This window comes from Strigops habroptila, chromosome Z (genome assembly GCF_004027225.2).
Source record: "Strigops habroptila isolate Jane chromosome Z, bStrHab1.2.pri, whole genome shotgun sequence".
Classification (NCBI taxonomy): domain Eukaryota; kingdom Metazoa; phylum Chordata; class Aves; order Psittaciformes; family Psittacidae; genus Strigops; species Strigops habroptila.
Genome location: NC_044302.2, coordinates 37,108,710 through 37,133,176, shown reverse-complemented (window position 1 = coordinate 37,133,176; position 24,467 = coordinate 37,108,710). Strand labels below are relative to the sequence as shown.

The 24,467-nt window shown below is 39.4% G+C and overlaps 1 protein-coding gene across 4 annotated transcripts in view; it reads left to right on the top strand.

Moving 5' to 3' along the window:
• The window catches only part of GRAMD2B (GRAM domain containing 2B), a 40,864-nt gene extending 18,659 nt beyond the window's left edge, over nucleotides 1-22,205 (top strand). For 2 of the 4 annotated variants that reach the window (XM_030512320.1, XM_030512321.1), the window contains exons 2-14: nucleotides 4,750-4,872; nucleotides 6,919-7,006; nucleotides 7,331-7,397; nucleotides 8,347-8,450; nucleotides 10,737-10,832; nucleotides 11,936-12,007; nucleotides 12,118-12,198; nucleotides 12,891-13,002; nucleotides 14,675-14,797; nucleotides 14,991-15,078; nucleotides 15,494-15,595; nucleotides 17,159-17,252; nucleotides 20,948-22,205. In XM_030512320.1, the coding sequence (XP_030368180.1) occupies nucleotides 4,750-4,872; nucleotides 6,919-7,006; nucleotides 7,331-7,397; nucleotides 8,347-8,450; nucleotides 10,737-10,832; nucleotides 11,936-12,007; nucleotides 12,118-12,198; nucleotides 12,891-13,002; nucleotides 14,675-14,797; nucleotides 14,991-15,078; nucleotides 15,494-15,595; nucleotides 17,159-17,252; nucleotides 20,948-20,989 (1,192 nt within the window). In that variant the 3' untranslated portion in view covers nucleotides 20,990-22,205. The remainder of the gene's footprint in view (nucleotides 1-4,749; nucleotides 4,873-6,918; nucleotides 7,007-7,330; nucleotides 7,398-8,346; nucleotides 8,451-10,736; nucleotides 10,833-11,935; nucleotides 12,008-12,117; nucleotides 12,199-12,890; nucleotides 13,003-14,674; nucleotides 14,798-14,990; nucleotides 15,079-15,493; nucleotides 15,596-17,158; nucleotides 17,253-20,947) is intronic. The other 2 variants (XM_030512323.1, XM_030512324.1) reach the window with 2 other exon arrangements.
• The last annotated feature ends 2,262 nt before the right edge of the window (nucleotides 22,206-24,467 follow it).

Below are 24,467 nucleotides of genomic sequence, written 5' to 3'. Positions count from 1 at the left end.
TTCATCCACTCAGGCCTCCTGGCATTCCTGCTCAACTTCCTCTTTGTCAGGGTGCATTGCTCCTGAACCTGGAGGAGGTGATCCTTGAATATTAACAGTCTTTGTCCTGCTCCGTCTCCTCTGCTTTTAAGCCTGCCAAAGTCTGTCATCTTGATTTGGGATCCTGAAATGTTTTGAGCCTCTTCCTTTAGCTGTTAGTTTCTGAAAGAATAACCGATTTCTTTATCTGAATAGACTCAATTCTGGGTATAAGAATAGCTTAAGTAACATTATCTCTTAGTATTTGGGCCTTTTGTGATACTTTGGTTCCTTTGTCAAGGCCTTTCAAACAGCTAGTCAGTAAATCCAATCGTTACCCAACAGAACCAAAAGGTACAGTACATCATTGTGTTTTTGATGGATATTTACACATACATTGTACTAAGCATGATTATGGACACTAGAGGAGAAATTACCCTGCACTCTTTTGGTTGATCATTTGCAGTAATGCAGCAGTCTAACAGCTGTTGCAAGATTAATCATTTTTGTATAAAAGAGAGGAAGCGGGATAAGAGGGCTTCTAAGGTAACATGATGACCTGATATGTATGCTCCATTTACAGAGGGGTTGCACCTGAGGGGTTGCACCAATGCTCACTCACATTAAGCCCTAGGGAAATACTGGTTTGGCTACAGTTTTGCAAACAATTGAAATTGAATCGCTTGTTATTCAAGATGCATTTTTCCTCCTACATAACTGATCTGCAGTTTGTGGGCTGGGGGACTAGTTTGTTGTAACTTGTGGCTTTTAAACTATTTAGACTTGTTACCAGGCAGACCAAGTAGTGTGGGTGTCCTTTGGGGTGAATCTGAACAAGCTTTGTAGAAAGGTTTGTGTGGTTGTGGGGAATTAAAGACAGTAACCACTGTACAGTTTCAGAGTTTTTGTTACCTCTTACATATGCCTGAGAAGTGTTCACATATTGAAGTCTATATTGGGATTGTCAAAAACAGTTGTTCTTTGAAGCTGGCTTTCCAAACTCTGGCCTACTACCGCATCTCTCTCACATTAGTTCTGTTCATTGCTTCTTATTCAAGCTAGTTCTGAAGAGAACAAGAAAACAGTTTAAATTGCTGTCTTTAATTATTTTCCTCTGGAAAAATCCTCATTAATATGACACAGCATAATTTTCACAGGGAGTATGGATTTTTCAAGTCCTGGAGAAGGTTAATGCCAAACAAGAAAACCTTTTGAAATTCAGAAAATTTTCTGCAGTATGAGGAACTTGACACACCTGTCTGTCAGAAAGTTTTGTTTCACAGAAACCATTCAAATCAGAAGAGATGAAGTTCCTCTGACTTTTAAAATATGTTGACGAATAATGTGCTTCTGAATGCTTCACTAGCATGAAACTTAGTCCACTGCCTTGGTTAATGTATTTCATAGAACTTTCCCTTTTCTGTGATTTAATCTTAAATTGCTCAGTTCAATTATTGGTGTATATTTAAAAAGGGAAAAGAAACATCTCTTGCAAAAAGTTTAGTTAGAGTGCTTGCAATTAATGCTTAGTTTAACTCACTTAGATAACATATATAACCCTATAGTAAGTGCAAGCCTTGGCTCTGAAAATACTCACTATAACAACTATTCTTTTCTTGGAAACTAGAGACTACATTTTTCTTTTTGTTTTTATTTTTTTAGCTGTTATTTTAAATAGGCTTGTTAGTAGTAGCATTGTTTGTTTAAATAGGCTTTATTAGTAGTACCAAATACACAATATATGTTCAGTTTGAAATTTCTTTTATTTTCATATCAACAAAGTCCTGATGTCATAAAGTTTACATGCTTTGCCCTGATATTTGCAAATACAGTTCACTTATATGCAACTATTTCTAACAATTGTAATGAGCGTAGTTTTGTTTCTTAAATGCACTTCTTTTTTTTTTTTTTTTTCCCATGGATTGCTGACTTTTGTGCTCTTTTTACAAAATATTTATGAATCCTGACTCACACATGAAAATGTAAGGAGTGCTTTAATTTGCTTATGATTTGATGAGCAGTACTCTGCTGGTTTTAGGTCATACCTGTGATCTTCCCTTCTCCAGAAGGTCAGCTAAGATTTTTCTGATACCTTAAAGACACCTACTAGGAACTTGGGTGCTTTGTGGAGCTATAGTTATCAGAAGTGTAAGGACAAATCCTTATACAGTTTTTTGTTATGTGAAGGGGGTTTATCGGAGGTAGGGTGAAGGGTAGACAATAGCAAAACCATATTAGCTAGTAGGAATACACCTATTTGCTATGATCAGTGGCATGTGCTGCACCAGTGAGCCTCCTCATGCCTGAGATGTTTTGGGGGAAACTTTTGCTGTTTTGGGGTACATTCTCCCTGTTCTCAGCTCCAGAAGTCTATCCTGGAGAGCTGACCAGACTGGCATGAGATAGCTCAGCATTTCCACACACAGCAGTCAGGAGGATTAGCATATTGAGCTGCTCTAGCTTTTCACCACCTGAAAGCAGCTGGAGGGAGTGAGTTCAGGCAGCAGAGGTTCAGGAAGAGTAATGGTTAAGGGGGGAAAAGGCATGATAGATCAGGCTTATAGGTTTAACTGTGAAGTAGGGATTAATTTATGGGTGAGGGAAAAGGGAATATGAATGGTAAGTAAATAGAGTGTTTAAGAGCAACAAACCGTCTAACCATACTGGTAGGTGTAAGTGAACACCAAAACCTGTGTTATAGGTATTTTTGAAACAAATTTGTAGTATGGAGATGTCAGTATGGTACAGGCTGTTTTGATCTGTCTACAGCACATTGCCATATAAGAATAGCAGGCTGCCCAAGGCAATGATGGACACCAGTCAGGCTCCAGGCTCAAGCAAGTAAGTCTTAAAAATACTGCTGTGTCATGTAGTGTATACTTGGGAGTTTCCATGCTGCACTGCTCTTTTGAAATGCATGTGTGATTGAACCTGACAATTTTGCCTCACGCTGTTCCTCATCCCACTCATGTCTGGTATTCTCTGGCCTCCCTTGAAGCCCAAGAGTTGGGGGAACAGAAATATAACAGATAGCAAGACTCTGATTAAGACATTTGCAGGATTTGCAGACTTAGAGAATACAAGCTCCGTTATGCTACCAGGGAGCACGTTGGGTTCACAGTTCTCTCTGCTTGTTTGCAACAGGCATAAAACTGCTCATTTGGATTTTTCAGACAAAAGTTTGGGTTCTGCTTTGAATCTCTTGAATCAACCATTTAATTCTAGTTTATGTTGGCTGAAAATACATGCTGGTGCCTTATAGTCAGGTGGGGCTGATCCAAGAGTGAAGCAAAATGGGGAAACAATTGGATTTTTTCTTACTGATTTTATTAGTGCTGTAATCCTTTCAAATATACACAAAGTGTGACTCAGGAAGTGTCAACCCAGTGTCCCTGTGGTGGGGACTGCCAAGGGTTGAGGAAGGACTAGATAGGGGAACAGTTGCTTTATGTAAACATAAGATACCTTGAGAACGAGTCCCAGCAACCAGTAAGGTAAAACTTCCATCCTGTGACATAAGCTCTAGTTCAGCTAGATAGGATACCACCTCATTAGATCTCAAGATGATGTGAGGTGTATCTTCTGAGCTTGTTCAACAAAGCATAATCAAAGCAACTGATATTTTTATGCCCTTCTTAACCAAAGAGGGATTAAATTAGTTGGGGAATATCTGGCAACAAAACTTTTGTCTTAATAGGGAAAGAAACTGTTTATTGTAAAAGCATTGTCACACGATGGCAATCAGCTCTGTTATTGCTGTAAAATTGCAGAAATTAAGCATTATAATGGAAAGTTTCTGTAAAAAGGGTAATTCAGTCCAGGCATTAAATTAACAGGCAACATAGTTTGGCTTTCTTCTTTAATGCTAAGAGCATTAGTAGTCTTTTTGAGACTTTAGTCTTCCGAAGGAGAGTGTGTGTATATATTTGTTGTATCTTATTTTAAAGTATTGTTATTTTTCAGACTCTGCTATTAATGACATCTTTTGGCCTCTAAATTTTCTGAGTTAACATTTTGTTAGAAAATTATGAAAAGGGAAGCCAGGGAAAGGCTCTGATGGCACATATTTTAGCCCTCAGAGTCTAGTTCTTTCACGTGAATTTCTGAAGTAGTGGCATGTGCTGTGTAAAGGCAACACACTATTGCAGCAGTGCTGCATTTGTAAAGTAAAACCAGTGCTTTTGATACTTTGAAAGGACCCTTTATTGTGAAAATCATGCAGGTGGATTCTTACAAAAAAGGTGAAGTGAGAGGCAAAGTAGGACCTAGCTTCCTTGTGCAATGCTGAGCCACAAATAATCTGCTAAACACTAGGTACCATCACACAGGATGCTTTCTCCAAACTCACCAATCAAATTAGTTTCCATTAGTCATCAGGTCTGAGTACTGAAAATGGAATGAGTTTCTCCTACACAAGGCATTCTCTTTGGAATGGAAGTTAGAGCTGCAAATTTTATGAGCGCTGAAATACCCATGGCAGTTTTTCAGTTTTCTTCTCTTCATTGCTGAAATTTCAGTACTGGAGCTCAGAATACTGTTCAGGTATATAATACTGTATTATAGTCAGTAGATGAAGACCTTTCAGGACCTTACTATAAAAGATATGTCATAATTTTATTCTTTAATATGTGCTGCATTGTCAGCGTGTTGCAGTGCCATTTGACATCAGTATGAATCGTGCAATACACATTTCTATCTTCTTTTTTAATTATTTTGTTTTTCCCTATGCAGTTCAGATGGAGAAAATGGAACAGATGAAAAAAGAAAGGCAGGCAAATCGCCTACTGTGTTGCTGCAGACCCCTACCAGTGAAATGGAATATTTTGATGACCGAAAGAAAGTTGATGTTGCTAGGTAATGTCAGAAATGCTGTCAGTTAGAAGGAATGCTTGCAACCCTTTCAAGAAGCTACACTGAGTAGCAAGATTTATCAAACATCCTACTTTCAAACAGTAATCAGAGCCACATTCCAGGGGTTGCTGTTACCCACCACAGGCAGTCAGAATAGTGGCAATTTAGACTTAGGCTGGCATAGCTTCCTTGTTGGAGGAAAAAATACATTGCACTCTTTCATACTACTGGTTACATCCCTTTCACAGACAATTTGACAGGCGGTCAAACTGAGCTGCAGTTTGAGTACTGAGCTTTTATCAGAACACTTTAATTCTGGAATATTGATTGTTCATGGTAAAACTATGACATAAGTTTTAGTTTTGAACTCTGTGCTGTATACGGCATCGTTATTGTAATGTCTCTGCAAAAACAGTCATTCTACCTTTTTTGGAGAACTGGAATGTGTTTGAAACTCTTCTAAAAGAAATCAAAATGATACTAACATCGCAGTGGGAGGGCTTGAATACAAATTTCGCATCCCTTCCACTTTGACAACTGAGCAGCCAGTGCAAAAGTCAGCAGTCAGCCTGACTGTGGTTTTGGTCACAAGGAAGGTATTTAAAAAACATGAATTTCCTGAAGCATCTTTGAGGAGGTTTGTTGGGGTTTTTTTGCAAACTCTCCTTCCAGTCTTAACCTCTCACAATGTAACTGAGTTACATTGGCAAAAGGGCGTTTTTTTTGTGTGGTGTTTTTTTTGGTTTTTTTTTTTTTTTGGAATGTTCACTGTTCATTTCAGTTTGACCTGTGCTTTACATATGCACACAAGTATGTGTACAGTGTATTTTAGAGTTTTCTTCTGTGAGGGGCCACCTGAGATCTGTAGCAAGTCCCCCTGCTACCTGAATCAGTCCTGCTGTACAACTGTACAATCACTTTTCTAAATCCAGCTCATCTCCATTACACTTGGGGGTTCTGTTCCTCTCACAGTTACAATTTTTACTGGAAATCCTGAACCTCTCATGTTTAGGAAAGTAAAGAAGACTTATTGGGCAGGATAAGGTGCAGTAATGGAAACTTCTGTAGTGTATTTCTTTCCCATTGAATCTTAAGCACAATATGTTCTTCAGGTCACTCAGTACAGGAGTCCTGTGTTGTGATTTTCCTTCTGCTCTTCAGTCTGCATCTGAAGACCTCTAAAAAATGCTTAATATGCTTTTGTTCTGTACTAAATGGCTCTCAAGAATAATGTTTGTCTCTTCCCGATTTATGAAACACCGTTATCCTACACGTTCTTGTTTTCTGAACAGTCCATGCTATTAATTTCTCCTGTATGAAACAAACAAAACCTTTCCCAGCCATCTGCACTGACTTTCCTCTGTACTTGTTCTGCGATAGAGTTGTTGGGTTTTTGGCTGTTTTTCTTTTTCCAATACGTATGGCTAGAGCTGTGCAGATGCAGCTTCCTATACAACTGACACTCATAATTCCCTTTCACCTCCTCTAGGATTGCTGGCTATCTTAATGATTTCATTGCACTGTACTACACAGTTTATAGCCATTCTCTGACTTGTGCACCTGTTTCTACTCTGTTGGACTTTGCAAAGGAGCTCAAATTTTGTAATAAAAGTTCACAGCTTTCTGTATTCTACCTTGCACTCTCAGCTACGAAGTTTTACCTTATTTTATCTGGCATTAGTAAGCAACATACATTACTATTTCACATGTTGCTGAGAAACAAACAAATGTGGAGCTAAGCACTGTGGTCATTGATTAAGTTGTAAAAATGTCTTGAACTTTCTTTACCTTCTTACAACTAGTAATTTAAGATATTATTTCTAAATAAAAAGAAGATCTTCAGTGAGAGTTAGCATGGTTTAATATATACTATATAATATATACTATATGTAATATATACTCCTCTTTATTGCTGTATAATCCTTGATGAATCAGATAATAGTTATTAAAGGATTAGTATGTTTAATGGAAAAGCACGTCCTGTTGGTAACTTACCAAGACTAGTGAACTGAGGCCAAACTGACAAGGAATGTCTTTTTGTATCTTCAGGACAAAGAGCAGCACAGATAGTCCACTTCTGACAATGGATATCAAGAGTGACTCCAAGATTGAAAGGAAAAAACATGCCTCAAATCAGGTAGGGCAGAGGATGGACTTGTTTGATCATACGTAGTAAGAATAAATACATAACTACTATGAGAGCCCCCTTGTTTAGCAATGTTATAGTTCACAGTTGTATAATGGCATAGGTTCCTTTTTCATCAGTGTGTTATATACCATCAGACTGTGGGTATAAGCAGAATACAGACTTAATAGTCACATAGCAAAAATGAGAATTTATTGTAAAACAAGTGGTCAAAATGAGGAGGAACTGGGAGGACAGGAAGTGGAATGGGTCACTTGATTCTAAGACTGTCTAACCAGGTATGTGTCTCTGGGTGTGGGCTTTCTTGTTTTTTAGCTGAAGGCAAATGCACACTTTCATAAGCTGTTTCTAGATGTTCCTATTGATGAGCCACTGAAACAAAGTAAGTATTAACTCCCTTGTCATTGCTGGCTGCGGATCTAAAATAATGTTTTTTCCTGCCGACTGTGGTGATGTACAAGAGGGGCTACCTAAATTTTAAAAACCTTAAACTCCAGCTGCCTAGAGCTACAAGGCCTTCATCTGCTTGCAGTGGGTTTTTTTGTTGTAATCTTGCAAAACTTAAATCTTCAGATGCTGGGCATCTTTGGAAATCGTAGCCCCCTTTGCACTTCTTAGCAGAGTAACCTAGGGCAACATTTTTTGGTATTGGAGCTTCCTTACTAAAGACGCTGCTTGAGACAGCACTGGTTAAGTGACTAGCTGAAGTTTTTGCTGTTGATAATGCTTTAAGATCTAAAACACTTCTAGGAGAAGAACTTGAAATGTTTAAAAATTCCACTGTTCTCTGTCGTAGTTATAATTCTACATAGATAAGTATAAAAAATGTGTCTTGAAAACAGTTAATGAGTGAGAAATGCTTTGCTTTAATGGCTGTGAAGTAAAAGCTGTATTACTTCACACACGTTGTACCTCTGTTGTCACTTAGTCTAGATAACTGCTATGGATCTAAAAGTTTAAAGCTAAAACCTTTTCATTAAACTCTTCATATTTACGTAACATTGTTACCTGAAAGCTAGTAAAAAAGTTTGTAGGAAGCTAGGTGGTACTCGCTCAGAAAGAAATCTTGGCTTCTGGGAGCCAGTTGCATGTTTTATGCATTTCAGTCTTTGTTCTTCAGGTATTTCGAGTCTGAACTTAGGCCTGTGAAATCTAAGCTTGTCAGTATTATTTAAACGTATTGAATATTTCAAGGTTTGACAATGTTTATCGAAAGGTGTAAACCTATACATGCTACAGCTTTGGAAAAAGAGCAAAACAAAAGCCAAACTGATAACAGTTGGCTTGGGTTGTGGTTACCTTAAAGATTATAGAATATCCATTTGTTTCAGGCTTTACCTGTGCTCTTCAGAAAGAAATTCTGTACCAAGGGAAATTATTCCTTTCTGAAAACTGGATTTGCTTCCATTCCAAGGTTTTTGGTAAAGACACGAAGGTTAGTAAAATCTTTATGTACAGAAGAGTAATGCTATTCCTTAACAATTTGCTCATCACCAGAAGTTCACATTATTATGCAAGGCTAGAATACTACTAATACTTTTATGTATTACTGAATACAGTCACTGTTCAGAAGTGATGCCCAGAAGTCACATTAAAACTGGAGCACTATTATTAAGGATTGAACTCTATCTCTTAAGGACTTCCTGTCTGGAAAACAAAAACCCAAAATGAAAAAACAAAACCCAAACAGATGAAAGGAAAGGATCTGACATGCAGCAGTGAGAGCATTGCCAACCCCGTGTCGCATAGATTATACAAAAATGTCTCCCTTGGGGTAAGTGTGGAAAAGAGCAGGAAGAGGAGGAAGGAAGGCTGAGAAGTATAAGAACTACAAGTCTGTAGATGGGTAACTGGAAGGAAAGATCAGGCATATTAAGACAATTAAAGAGGCTTCTGAGTTGAGGGGCAAAGGTCTTTAAGGGTCAATTCTAGCACTCCTGTTCCGCATAAATAGAGAATAAGGAAAGCAAAAACAGTTTGCTATGTTTTCTCTTGTGAGCCTAGTATAAAGAGCAGAAATGAGACGTGAACAGTCAGGAAGATCCTAATGTACAAGATCATCATTTATGCTTTCTTGGGGCAGATATGGCCAACCTAGCAATCCCTTGTTCACCAGAAATAGACTACTTCAAACTGTGGGACAGCTTTCTAAATTCAGACTAACCTAAATATTTACAAAAATCGAGCAGAACCTTAGCAAGTAAGTTCTGGGAAAAAAAGAAGCAGAATAATAATGATGATATACTAGAAAAATTATCTTTGTCAAGAGGGTTTTAAATGCAGAGGTGTATGCATATTTGTGTTTACAGTGAAAAGGAGAAACATATTACATGATAGAGTAGAGTAGACAGTATTTGTGGATGTGGCTAAAGTGATATTCCAAATTATTCAATTCTAGGTCATTGTTTTCAAAAAACATTGCAGAGAAAATTAAGAATGGAGATACACCTGATCATTTACTTCCTTCTATCTTTCTCTATGCCTGCAACACACACTTAAAACTTCTTTTCTGTCATGTACAGCAGGCACAAGTTTTTAGGAATACCATCAACAAAAAAGCAGGAAAATCAGCTATATAGTGAAAAAAAATATAACGGAAGGAGGAAATCAAGTTTGACAGGAACATGCGTAGTAGTCAGATACACTGACAAAGTTTCCAAGACAGGTCTACATGTTCTAATAAATTTTTCAACATGAATTCTTCTACCTGCAGAATTTTTTTTCTTGAAAGATTTGGTGGAGGGAATAGCCATGCAAGTCAGGAGATTTGAGCCCGCAGTGTAAACACTGCATATTCGATAATAAAAGACTGGTTCTGCAGGATTGAATAGGCTTTGAAAGACATCACTGTCATTCCAGGTGGTTTTGATTTGTATATATATATTGGCCTTGAGTCTTTCCTGGAGTTAAGCATTTTCTTACACATTTTAGTTGCTCTCCAAGTTGCCTACAGGTAAGCCTTGTTTCCTGAAGTAATTATTACTCCAGATAAAAATAAAGTACTTTGCAATGATTTTGCCATTTTAATCTAATGCTGAGGTAACAGTGCAGTAAGCAAGTGCTTAATCCTACTTGAGTACACTTTAGTCTTGATGACAGTAATGTTATCTATCAAAATAGCAAGCAGTAGAATGCCATTAATGTCTCTGATGTGAAGTTCTTTGAGGTGAACTGAACCAATTGCAAAACTTCTAAACGGCTTTTTTATCATTACTGCTAGCAGGATTTTTGCTAAAAATCCTGCTGGTTTGGTTTTGTTTTGATTTGTGGTTTTGACTTTTTGAAGTTATGCAGATTCTGTTCTGACTGCTTGAGGATTCTGAGTTTTTCCTGTCAAACATAGGTTGTAGCTGCTCCATTCTCTCCACTCCCAGAAAAAGCTGTTTTTAAAAGTGTTACGAAAACTATGTGGAATGATACAATGTCCAGTTCAAGAAGAAAAGCTAAAGTAGTCTTGTAAGAGTCAGGGAAGGGAAGACACAAACAAAAGCCTGGATTGGCACCTAATAAAAACAGAAGTAGAAATAGTTAAGAAATAAGAATCTGAAACCATACATGTTCCATATGAAATATTAATAATCAGGGACATAGTGGAGAAATCTTTAATTGAAGAGTGTTGAAGAATTGCCTTATCACAGTTGGTAGCCTGCCTCCTTGTGAAAGAGCATGCAGATTTGTATGTGCATATTGGGCCTCTAATGCTATGTTGATCTCATTTTAGATTAGTATACCTGTGCTCTCGGTGACACTTTTGAAGAAAACCAAAACTGCCCTTCTTGTGCCAAATGCTCTGATCATAGCAACAGTCACAGATAGGGTAAGTACTAGTAGAGAGCGAAGCTGATTGCACTCTAGCTGCTTTCTTTTTCCTTTTTGTTTCTACTTTTCCCACTCCCTTTCCCCCCCCCAACTTGGCAGTATAATGGGGGATTCTTGAAAGTGCCAGATGACCACTTAAACAGCTATAGGAGTTGGTCACATGTGGGCAGTTAGACTCAGGACCTTGGAGGAACTGGTTTCTTAGGGGATTCTAGCTTTTGCCCCCTCTGTAACAGGCAATGACCATTTTTTTTTTTTTTTTTTTTCCTCTCGCTCGCTGTCTTTTTTCCTAGGATTTGGTGAGAAAATAAGAAACAGAATCAATAGTTGCCACCTGCTCTCTGTAATCTCTCATTTCCTGTTCTCCAAGACTGCTGTGTAGGAGCGCTGGGGAAACTGAGTCAGCTGGGTCAGGAATTGCATGCACAAGGATTCCTGCCTTGTTGGCATCTCTGACAGTATTCTTTCATTTACTTGGGTCTCTTGCCTGACCAGCAATATCTTAGATGCAGAAAATATAGTTGCCTACAGTGGTACTCAGTGATGAAACACAGTTGCATAAGTGAGTAGGAAATGTGATTAGTCTAAGTGCAGCTTTAGAACCAGCCCAGTTTCATTGCACAAACATCTTGTGAATGCAGGAGGCTGTACAAAAATTGAGTTGTGGTAGTTGATTTGTGTGGGTTTTTAGTTTTTTGGGGTTGGGTTTTGGTTGGGGTTTTTTTGGTGTTTGTTTTTGGTTTCAGTTTTGGTTGTGCGTTTTTTGGTTGGTTTTTCTTTTTTTTTTTTTTTTTTTGCTTTGTTTTGTTTTTAAGGGGTAGATAAAAAAAGTGTGGAAAGTGTTGTTTTTTTAAAAAAAACAGATCTGGGCTATGCTGCAATCCCTGCAGTGGAACATGCTAACTTTTATGTGCCTGTTCTGTGTTTCTTGTGATTAACCTCAGGTCATAGGCTTAGAAGGAGTGGAAGGTTTTCCTGCTATATGTAAGTTCTTGGTAATAGTTACTTGATCAGCAAAATTATCTGTCAGTTTTATTTACATAAAAGAAATCTTTTACTGTATGCCTTTACTCAAACAGTTTTGGAACTTTTGTTTTTCAGTACATGTTTGTCTCCTTACTCTCCAGAGATACCACCTACAAGCTATTAAAATCTATCTGTAGACATCTTGAGGTAGGTACCAATGGCAGTGAAGATGGTATGTAGCTTTGTGTTCATTATTACTGCTTTTAAATTCTAGGTAGTTTCTGAGTGTTCTTGTTAACACTGCTGCTTTTTTTCAGGATACGAGCATGGGCAACTGTTCAAATCCCTCTTCTGCAGAAAACAGCTTCAGGGCTGATCGTCCTATGACTCTGTCTTTGGTAAATGGTTTAGATGATTGTTCTTCTGTTGTGTAGCACCTTTCATTACAAGTACTACTTAGAAAGTCTGAAGAAAGAAAACTGAAGGAAATCATGATGTCTGTTTCTAAAACTTCCATGAGTTTGTTAAGATTAGGAAGCAGTGGGAATGATTAACAGAGGTTTAATTTGGTCTGATCACATGCAACATATATACATGCATATGCTTTAATAGATTCCAAAGTCTGTAAGCTGTACGTATCTCTCTTTAGCAGTCAGGTTTCACAGCACTCTGTACTGACTTAAAGTTGCTTCTTCCTCTGCCATGAACAGTTTTTGAAGTTGCAGTCATTCCTCTGTGAGCCAGTTCAGACATCTGAAAGAACTGTGTAGCCACATGTGATGACCAGAATCTAATTCTAGTAACGTCTGCCCTGGACTTCTCAGTTTGTCTAATTTAACAGTCTGTCTTTTGCACAGAGACTTAATCTTTTCACTTAAATAAAGACAGGGAATGAGACTTGAATTCTGGTGATCATAGGGAGCTTGTTTTGCTAAGTTGGTCTCAACATCTTGATATCGGAGATTGTCCCTGGTTAAACAGTTTTAAATCTGTAATTGTTGGTTCAGTTTCTAAAGAGAGGTCAGAGAAAATAAGGTTGCTCAGATTTAGAACTTGGCTGAGCTTTCTCATGACTCTTTCTCCCCATCAGGATTTCAATGAAGACTATTCTGATCTGGATGGAATGGTGGAGCAGCGGAGACAAGAGATGGAAGAGTCCAGCAGCTCAGGCTCACAGACCCCAGAGCTGGAATGCTTCCAAGGTGAGTGCGATTGTGGGTCCCCAAAAAAATGAGAATGGCTTAGCTCTCACTTTTGCTTGTCATCTACCCCTGAGGGGAGTCCTAGAGAGTTACATGGTTTTTAAGGTCTTCCTCAAAGCCACAGTAGGTGCATTTTCATTATTAAGTTCCTTTGCAATCCAAACAGGCAATGGCTTGGTCAGCAGCGGATCTGGTTTGTCACTACTGCATCCAGTTGCTTATCAATGTGCTATCTTGCTCCCACATCCTCCCTCAGTTATGCTAGCAGAGATATAGTGTAGGAGATGTTCCTCTTTTACATAAAAGAAAAACAAACAAGTAAAACTCCCTATTCTAAAGTAGTTCAAGTCACAGTGTGGTTTCTTCTAATCTATATGAAAAACATTCTGTACTGTGGTAGCTTTTGATCATCCAAAAAAGTTATTTTTGATGTGTTTTTGTGGGTTTGCTTTTTAAAACCGCATTTTATTCTTTGTAGTTCTTAAGACACTTGAAGATACTGTCCAAAGTTGTTCCTTCTTAACACTACTGTTTGTAATCTCATATGCCTCAAGGTCTTCACCTAATTAGCAGGAATACTGTGTAGAAAGTCACTGCACTTAAGTTCATAAGCATAGCAGAACTTGGTTTATGTAGCACCTGCTGAATATTATTAGCAAAACCTAGGGTATTATTCTACTGTACAACTAATATATTAATGTGGTGGTATGGTGTTATTACTCCGGGTTCAATCTTGACTATAATAGAATTAGTGTCATAATAAACTTTTACCCTTACTTTTAAATTAAATACTGCCCTTTTTCTAGCAGTTTTCTGTCCCATTAGTTTTAATTTTTCTTTTTTGCTATGTGTCTTTTGTTCAGCAGTATGATTTGCTTTCATTGGTCTTTGGTATCTACTGTGTGTTATATTTAATTGTTTGTTGTGCAGTAACTAAATTGTGCTGTCATCACTTGCCACATGAATGCTTCTGAATAATGGCATAACTTGCTGTCTTACTTCTTTATGGCTAATAACTACTTCAAAACTTCCTGTTTTCCTTTTCCACAAATAGAAACCAATATACAGTTAAAGAATCACGCTACGAAAAAGAACTGAGAGGTGAGGGAGAGCACATCTGTCACAAGTGAGATTCTGTTTCTTGTGCATCATTAGAGCAGTCCAGGGTGTGCAAGTAAAGCCTGAATAAAACTGTGATTGAATTTTTCTGTTCCAGCTCTTTCAAGACATCATCTGTATTTAAATAACGGTCAAGAAATGGGAGCTAGAATCTCCTTTTTAAAGTAACGGTGCAATATGTCCATTTGATGTTGCTATTAAAGTCATTTGGAATCATTAGCATATTCAGTCCTTTTGAGAGATGACTTTTGTGTCTGGTAATTCAGTGATAACCTTCAAAATTTGCACTGGTTGCCACCTTTCAAATAATCTGGAAACGTAAATGCAACATACATCATCCTCTTCCAGTCCAGGTGCTTCTTTATATTTTGTGATGATGTGGAATTACTATGTAAGCTGTTTTAAGGCTACTAAACCAACTGCTGCTTTCTGTCCATGTCCATAAGTGCTCCTTTTAAAATCCTACTCTTCCCCTGCTCCTTGACTAACTTAATCTACAACAACTTCCTTTGACTTCATATTTCAGCTTTATTAAACATCTTGCTTTTGACAGATTATCATGTGGTTGAGACACAGACTCACTTAAAAGTTTCCAAGACTGAGGCAAAGTCTGTCCGTTCAGATTCACATGGTAAACGTGGAAGTGACGGAAAAGCCTGGAACAGTCCTGGAAATGGTAAGGAGTCAAGGGCAGATCTTCAGCTGGAGTTAGTTGAGATAAGTTTGCATAATTACGTTGGTTCACAAATTTGGAAAATCTCTTTCTTGTTTATCCCTCTGTTTATATAATCTGTTGGATGCTTCAAAAGCCCATTTGTGTGCTGTGATCTGCTTTGATCAAACCTTACGTTTGGTTCTTTTCTTTGCAGGTCATTCTGAAGCCTTCAGGTTCTTCCACAAAGTGAAGTCCCAAAAGCTGTCGTCTCTGAACCATGTACTTGTGTTTTATGCAGTTCTGTAAGTTAGCAGTTAATAACAAGATTGTCAAAATACTGGGGTTAATTAATATAATCTAAGCTTCACTCAAAAAAAGGAAATTATTGGGAATTGTGGCCTTTATACTTTTCAGAAGTAGAATTGCTGGGGCAGGCTTACTTAAGAGGCCTTTTACTTTTAAAAGCAAAGGATTTTTTCTTTCAGGAAATGTTGATCTTGGAAGTAGTTAAATGATTTTATTTTACATGTCGCTTAGTAAAGTTGTACTCAATGCTCAGATTTTCAGAACTGTCTGAATGCCCTTGGGTATTCCTGAGATGTTTATCAGAATTGTACCTTTATTATTCAACATATACAAGTAACAATTTAAATAAATTAAATGTCAAGTACCTGTAAAGATTCCATTAACTGATGTATCTTATTTTTTCTCTTACAGTGTCTGTGTATTAATATTTTCTACCTTCTACATGAGATATAAAATCAGTGTGTTGGAGGAACGACTTATTTCCATCACATCCTTTGATTCACATATTAAGGAGTAAGATACACTCTAAAATTTTGGAGGTTTAATATCTTCCAGTATCTGTCATACTTACCTGTTTTCTTCAGAAACTGTGATACTGTAGTGCCCTCGTGCTACTTCAGTGTCCTGTAGTTCTTATTCTAGCCTTATCTCCCGGCTTTCTGTTTAAGAATTTCAGTGCGAATGTGATATGTCATGTGTACTACCATGTTTCAGATAGCTGTGAGTAACTTCACTGTAAACTGCTGAAGCAAGCAGTTCCTTTCCAGAGCAATGATTCTGTGGAAAATGTATATGACTTCTGTCTTCAGTCTTCATATCATTTGATTAGCCTGAGATGACAGAAGGTACTTCATAATGTTTGGGCTAATACATCTGACTTGCTTGTAAAATGTTTTCTAAAGCTTTGGACTGCCTATTCTCTTTAAAAACTAGTATTGTTAAATTTTTTAATTTTTTTAATCTGTGTTGCATAGATAGAAAATATGCAAAAATCAAATGAAGAGGCAGTGCAGGGGCATACACCACAGCGGTATGCCACTGTGAATTGTATCAGCTTCCTGCTCCTCTCTTAGGAGAGAAGGCAGTTAACTGGATACTTCTGAGAATACTAACCGATTTATGCAGCATTAAATTTGCATTAACACTTTGACTCTTCTTATAACAGTTTTTTTCTAAGCTGCTCTGCAAAACATGGCTTCAAGTCATTTGTAAATCTCAGTGCAATACCTGCAGCTACATGCAACATGAGTGGGAATACTGATAAAGCACCGCCTCAAAAACAAGAGTGGGGAAATAAAATTCGAGATGGAGCTATACCCAGGCTGGGTAAAACTGTCTGCAAAGTGGTTCAGACCTGTAGCAAGCTCTTGAATAAGTGTGCTTGTTAATTCAACTTTCTTTTGTGATCTATTAATGACAAACAGGTCACTCTGACAATGGTCTTGTGGTCATACTGAACAATGACTGTGCTGCTTAGGATCCAGCTGCTCTCACCTGTCTTCTGTAGAAAGCAATAGGACTTTTATGCATGTATCAGAAGACAGAGCTAGGTCCTTGATAATGGCATAGGAAAGAAATGGTTCTTTATCTTAAAATACAAATACAAACCAATAATGCAAGGAGGGGTGTAAACCTACCTCTAATTGGCAATGTCAAAAGCCATTTTCCCACTTTTGGCATGTTTTTATTAGCAGGATGCTGTGTCCCTCTTCTAAAGCACTCTTACGTGAGAAAATCCTGTTGTTTTCTGTTGCTCTGATCCTAAGCAGTGCAAGATATCTAATGTGCACTTCTACAGTGTCAAGGGGTTGGGCTTTTTGGTTTCCTCCAAGTCACAGAACAAGGAACTTTTCAACTTATTTCCAGTGGAAATAGTTGTAAAGTTTTCCATCCAAACTTCTGGAGACTGAGACCACATTACAAACGCAATCAAAAGTGCAGACGTGACTTAGGCCTTTGTTTGTGTACAAATACAGTTAACAATGTTGCCACTGTATTCCCATCTACATGTATCTCTCAGTTCTGTTTTTCTCTTTTTGGCTTCTGTAACACTTAAATCTTCATTCCATTTGACAGACATCCAGTGCACCAAGGTTTGGGATCTCATCTACAAATTAATGCTGATGACCTTTGTGATGAGTTAACTGCTAATCTTATAAAATTGGAAAAGGTAACTTCCTTTATGATATAATGGAAATGCTAATGCACTAATCAGGTTCTTGCTGAATTTCTACAGTCTGGTATTTTGAAAAATGACAAGTTACCCCTAGATTTGGTACCAGAACCTGGCATATTTTCCCAGACAAAGGCCTGGTTTTTGGACTATAAATTAGGCCAAGTACAAGCATTGGTACGTGTTATATTGCCTTGAGCTGGGGCTTACAGCCAGGAATACTAATAAACCAGACCCTTCAAGGGAGATTATTGCATGTAATGATCTCAGATTTTTTGTCCATCGAGGCTGAGAATTCTGAAGTATTATTTGATGAACTTTTCTGCCTGGGACTTTTGTTTGAGGGCTTGTCTGTTTGTTGGGGTTTGGGGTTGTTTTTTTTTTTGGTTTTTTTTTTTTTTTTTTTGGTTGTATGGGTTTTTTGTTTCATTAAGAAAAATGGTGCTGACTTCTATGTGTAGTCAGCCTCTTCGTATGAAGCGGCTGGAATCTACCTGTTTCACTTTAGTAAAACAAATTCTAATGCACCAATTGTGTAATTCTCTATACCTGACTCTTACTTTTTACCATCCTCTAATTGCAAAACTAAATATATTTGCTGAGTTAAACTGGAAACCTAAGCAAAAGAAGAGTGGATGTGCAGACCTTATTTCCACTTCAGGTGTTTGGTGGACTAACTCTGGCCAGCAGTCAGACATCCACCCAGTTGCTCTCTCACTCCCCTGTCCTAGCAAATAGGATGAGAAAGCTCATGGATCAAGAAAAAGGCAGTGAGATTGCTTACCAGTTACCATCACAAGCAAAACAAACTCAACTTGGGGAAAATGAATTTAATATAGTACCAGTTAGAACAGATTTGGGTGGTGAGAAAGGACAAATGATACACCACCACCTTTCCTTCCCCCTTTTTCCAGGCTCAACTTCACTCCTTCGCTCACAACTCCTTAGCCCACTCCCTGCCCCCCAAATGGGGCTAGTAAGGGGGTACAGTCAGTACATAACAATTTTTTTCTCTGCTGCTCCTTTCTTCTCCCATTTTCCTCCTGCTGCAGCATGGGCTCCTCCAAGGGCTCGAGGTCTTCAGTTAATAACCACCTTCTCTAGCATGGGTTCGCCGTGGGCTGCAGCATGGACGTCCTCTCTGCCATGGAGCACCTTCTCCTCCTCTTCCTTCTTACACCTTGGTGTTCCTTCGGCTGTTTCTCATCCTCTTACTCTGCTCCTGTCTCTCTGCGATGTTTCCCCTTTTCTTAAATATGCTTTCCCAGAGGTTTCACCACCAGCTGTGCCCTGCAATAGGTGCACTGGAGGCTGGTGGCAGGGCTGTGTCCAGCACGGGGCAGCCCCTGGCCTCTTCCCACAGCCACTGCCCCTGCAGCCCCCTGTCCCACCCCTGCCCCCAGACCTTGACAACTGAACCCCGTGCAGGAATATAAAACGTCGTGTGTTGGAAACACATACACTGGCCAAGCATGAAAGAAAAGTATTGGTGGAGTGAAAACAAAAGTTACTTGAATTACTATGTGCTTAAGTCACTTTGGATACTGTTGCCTCCATTTCTAAAACTAAGTGCATGCCAAGGTCTTTCAACACCTTTTTTTCCCAAACCAAGTTTCTCAAGTAGCATAAAGCTAGAGTTACATAACATCACTTGGTTTTGTGTGCAGCATAGGTTTTACAAACTGCCAAAAAGAGGTTTCTGTCCCCACGTCTCCACCCCCTTGGCTGTGGAAGTCTAGAGTAATGCCAACATAACCCCTCTGTATGGCCTGGATAATAACAACATGAATACAAGGGGAAAATGCTTACCAGATGATGACCAGATAAAATCTTTAGCCAAATTAGGTCATTTAAGAGGTCGCTGCTTTCCAGTAGGCTGGGGCAGGCTGGCAAAATGGTTGATGGGAGACCTTGCTTTGTTTCAGTGGGAAACCAGCCAGCCGTTTGCAGTGAGGCTAGGCACTTTCCCACTCCCTTTTATGGTCTTTGCTTGGAGACACAGTAAAAGGCAGCTGGATGGTCAGATCATTCAGCTATTCCCAGAGAAGTGACCCGCTGTCCTGAATTAACTTAAATCGTGTGCTTTTTTTCAGTTAGTGCCGACAGGATTGGCCCCTTAAAGTCTTATGTTGTATTTGCCAAATACTCAAGGCATAGTCAACTGAAGTGCATATGAGCTAAATGAGTATTGCCTGTAGCTGCATATTACCGCATCCCAGTCCTCTCTAATCGAGATGAGCAGAATGTTTGACCCTACTCTTGAACTGCAAAACCAAATCTTTTAGAAATTAAATCCTATTAAAAATCTAATAGCTTTATGTTCCCTGAGCAAAGTTACTGCAGTTGCTTAATTGCTTCCTATGCCTCAGCGAAAAGGGCTAGTAATTGGCTGGAGCTGGCTTCAGCAACAAAGGTAACATTGAAGTTCCAGTGTAACTTGTCATCTCTCCCCTCACTTCCTGTATAACTGCAGCATTGTAAACCAGAGCACAGAAATTAGCTAGATGTGAAAACTAAAAATTATTCTGCAGTTAAAAAATATTCAGTGCAAGAGTATGCTGCAAATTGCTTTTTCAGTGTAACCTTGTGATTTTTACAAGCTCTACTTCATATGTGGAGCCAAGTAATTACTTGGCCAAATTTTGCTTTGGCATTTAAGTGTATTTAACAGGATGTTAAAATGCATCAAGTGTACCAGATGATAAAGTATTAAATTTGGGATGGGAAAACATAGATAGGTATTACTCATTCCCCTACTCTAACGTAGCTTGTTAAAAGGAAATTTCTGTGTGTGTGTTAGGTGGCTCTTAGAAAATTAGGTGCTTCTTACTGTTTTCCTTTCCCCAAAATACTCCTCTTAAAAAATTAACTGGAAATAATAGGGTAGGATTAAGAAGTGGTGTCATTGAACAGGAAGTACAATGTTCACAACAACAGCTTACAACTCCTCCAGTTAAAGCCTTAAAGCTGACTAAACCTTCTGTGCCAGTGCCTGCTGGTTACTAAGATACAGAGTACACATGTGCCAGGGGACATGTCCCACTATATTCCCCCCTCCCTCTACTTTGAAGGACAAGGAGATGAAAGGTGGATAAATAGGCTGTGTGAAATAGGTCTACGCAAATCATCCTTGAAGGTGCCAATGGCTGCTGTTGCCTTCAGTGTAACTGATGCAAGATAACCCCGGTCAGTACACTAAATCTGGCAAATGGGACATACCTGCTAATGATTAGAAGACCTTATTTTGCTGCACACACGTCACAGCCGGCTGTGGAGCTGAAGCTGTTACAAAACTGTTTGAATTACCCACTTAAATCTAAGAGCTGCAGCTTTGAAATTTGAGGCTTTTCCTGGGTTTTTATCAAGTTCAAAATACTTGGGTTTCTTGTCCCTTTCTTTCTAGCTTTAGTTTTTCTTCTATCATCTTATTTTCTCATACCAAACTAAGGAGAGAGTCTACAGGAGGAAATTGCAGGAGATACTCGTAATATGAGAGCTAGGTGTGCTGCTGGCTGATCATATCCAGATGTTTCCTAGACTCTGGTATAGGAAACATTTAACATGAATAACATTAGTATGAATAGTTGGGACAGAATTAACATGCACGCAGAGTGTCTTGATTGTTTGGGGTCCCTTTAAACGCAGTATAACAGTTTGTACCTCCCAATTATTTTCCTCTCTTTTTCTAAAAGATACAGAACAACTTACAAAAACTACTGGAAGATGATGAATGAAGCATGGAAGTTCTTGGACTGCTTCAGACCTCATTCTTCTCTCTTGACAAACAGTTCCAAAGGAGCTCTGCTGGCCAGAGTTCAAGCTTCTTTATTTTCAGTCCAAGCCAAGCTTTAAACTACTGTAAAGCCTATGTCATAATGCAGAAAGTCAGTTTATTCTTGAGCATGTACCTGTATGTTTTGAAAACATACATGTTTAGATCTACATGTATCTATATGTTTTGAAGATATGGGGATTTTTTTCTTCTCTTTTGTTTGTGAATTAATGGATTTTATAGCTTGCTTGATTCTAGACTTGCTTACACCAGTGTAAACCTGGTGCATCTCCTTTTACCTCAGTATTTGCTTTCTGCCTGTTGTCATACAAGCGTAAATGGGAAGATTTCAGTCACAGATCATGTGCTGAAGTGTTGTGTGCGTAATCTGGTGTCTGTATAAGCTATGGTTATGGACCCGTACTGTGCTTTTCATTTTTGTGCTTTGTGCCCTGGCACCCCAAAGATCAGAAAACAAACACCTCTGGATTTGGTAGCGTGAAGTTCTGAATGTTCGAGGTGTGCTCCATTCTCAGATGCTGTAAAGAGGCTCAATTCCATTGCATCATTGCTGAGGGCAAGGTCTGTTTCTACTGGGGATTCAATTTCCACTGAAATCAAGCTTGAAATGTGTATGGACTTGCCAACTTAACAATCAAGTTGCTTATGAATAGCAGTGTGGGGGATGACGTATCTGCACAACTTAGAAAAACTGTTAGGGTTTTTTTGTCCACTCATACAGTCTCTATCCAGTGTGAAGACCTTCAGTCATCTTTTCTTAGAGTTGCATGGGGTTTTGGAGGGCGAGCAAGTGCAATTTATGCTCCAGTTGATGGAAATCTAGTCTTACTATGTGACTCCAGGGACCAGATATTTTCACATAGAGGAACTGGCGAATTAATGATGCAGCAATATGAACTATCAGTAGGGTGAATGAAAAAGTGGATACCTGCTTTTTTATATCATACTATTTTTTTTCATAGTGCCTAAGATAGGATAACTGGGGAATTTTAGCTTTCTGATTCACTAAGCAGGCTGGTTAGTTTTTAAAAAGCAATATTTAGGATAATAACAGCTAGTATCTGTAAAATAACAGTATTGTTTGCGATATGCTATGCATTTTATAATCATTTCTGTGAAATGTACCTACTTCATTTAAATAAACTTATTTAAAACTACACTTTGTTATACTGTAATTTGGATGAACCTAAATTCCGTCCATCATTTTTAGTCAAACGTGATACACATGATAATGAGGCTCATTCCTCACAGTACAAAACCCAGTACCCAACACAAAGAATTATGATGTGCTTCCTCTCATTCAGCTGTACTCAGGGTCTTCCCAGATTGCAAAGACAGAACAGTAGGAGCAAGTTTGGCCCCCAGAGATTTGAGGAAATCTTAGAATCATAGAATAGAGTTGGAAAAGACCTTAAGATCATCTAGTTCCGATCCCCCTGCCATGGGCAGGGACACCTCGCACTAAACCGTGTCACCCAAGACTCCATCCAGCCTGGCCTTGAACACTGCCAGGGATGGAGCATTTACCGCTTCTTTGGGCAACCCGTTCCAGTGCCTCACCACCCTCACTGTTAAGAACTTCTTCCTTATATCTAACCTGAACTTCCTCTTTTGAAGTTTGAACCTGTTACCCCTTGTCCTACCACTACAGTCCCTGATGAAAAGTCCCTCCCCAGCATCCTTGTAGGCCCCCTTCAGATACTGGAAGGCTGCTGTGAGGTCTCCATGCAGCTTCTCTTCTCCAGGCTGAACAGCCCAAACTTTCTCAGCCATTTTGTATGGGAGGTGCTCTAGCCCCCTTATCATCCTCGTGGTCCTCCTCTGGACTTGCTCCAACAGCTCCATGTCCTTGTTATGCTGAGGACATCAGAACTGCACACAGTATTCCAGTGGGGTCTCACGAGAGCAGAGTAGAGGGGCAGGATCACCTCCTTTGACCTGCTGGTCACACTCCTTTTGATGCAGCCCAGCACACGGTTGGTTTCTGGGCTGCGAGCGCACACTGAAGCTGGCTCACTTTCATTTTCTCATTACCAACACCCCCAAGTCCTTCTTCGCAGGGCTGCTCTGAATCTCTTCTCTGCGCAACCTGTAGCTGTGCCTGGGATTGCCCCGACCCAGGTGTAGGACCTTGCACTTGGCTTGGTTAAAATTCATGAGGTTGGCACTGCCACATCTCTCAAGTGTGTCCTGGTCCCTCTGGATGGCATCCCTTCTCTCCAGTGTATCAACTGAACCATACAGCTTAGTGCCATCGGCAAACTTGCTGAGGGTGCATCAATCCCACTGTCCATGTTGCTGACAAAGATGTTGAACAAGATTGGTCCCAACACTGACCCCTGACCAATCGTTACTGGTCTCCAATTGGACATTGAGCTGTTGACCATAACTCTTGCGTGTAGCCATCCAGACAGTTCTTTATCCACTGAGTGGTCCATCCATCAAATTGATGTCTCTCCAGTTTAGAGACAAGGATGTCGTCTGAGACAGTGTCAAATGCTTTGCACAAGTCCAGGTAGATGACGTCAACTGCTTTGCCCCTATCCATCACTTCTGTAGCCCCATCATAGAAGGCCACCAAATTGGTCAGACAGGATTTGCCCTTAGTGAAGCCACATTGACTGTCACCAACCATCTCATTGTTTTTCATGTGCCTCAGCATGCTTTCCGGGAGAATCTGCTCCAAGAATTTGCCAGGCACAGAGGTGAGGCTGACTGGTCTGTAGTTCCCCAGGTCTTCCATATTCCCCTTCTTGAAAATGAGGGTTATATTTCTCTTTTTCCAGTCATCAGGAACTTCACCTGACTGCCATGATTTTTCTAATACGACAGACAGTGGCTGAGCAACTTCATTCGCCAGCTCCTTCAGGACCCGTGGATGGATTTCATCAGGTTCCATGGACTTGTGCACATTCAGGTTGCAAAGATAATCTTGAACCTGATCCTCTCCTACAGCGGGCCTAAGGTCTTCATTCTCACAGTCGCTGGCATCTGCCTTCTAAGACTTGGGTGACATGGTCAGAGCACTTGCCAGCGAAGACTGAGGCGAAGAAGTCATTGAGAAGCTCAGCCTTCTCCGAATTCAGGGTAGCTTCCGGAGAGAGCCTACATTGTCCCTAGTCTGTCTTTTGTTTGCTACATACCTATAGAAGCCCTTCTTGTTATTTTTCACATCACTTGCCAGATTTAATTCTAACTGGGCCTTAGCTTTGCTGACATGATATCTAGCTTCCTGGACAATGTCCCTGTATTCTTCCCAGGCCGCCTGTCCTCGCTTCCACCTTCTATAAGCTTCTTTTTTCCTTCTAAGTTTTCTCAGCAGCTCCTTGTCCATCCTGGCCTTTCTGCCCCATTTACTTCTAGTTGGGAGGCAAAACTCCTGAGCTTGGAGCAGGTGATCCTTGAATATCAACCAGCAG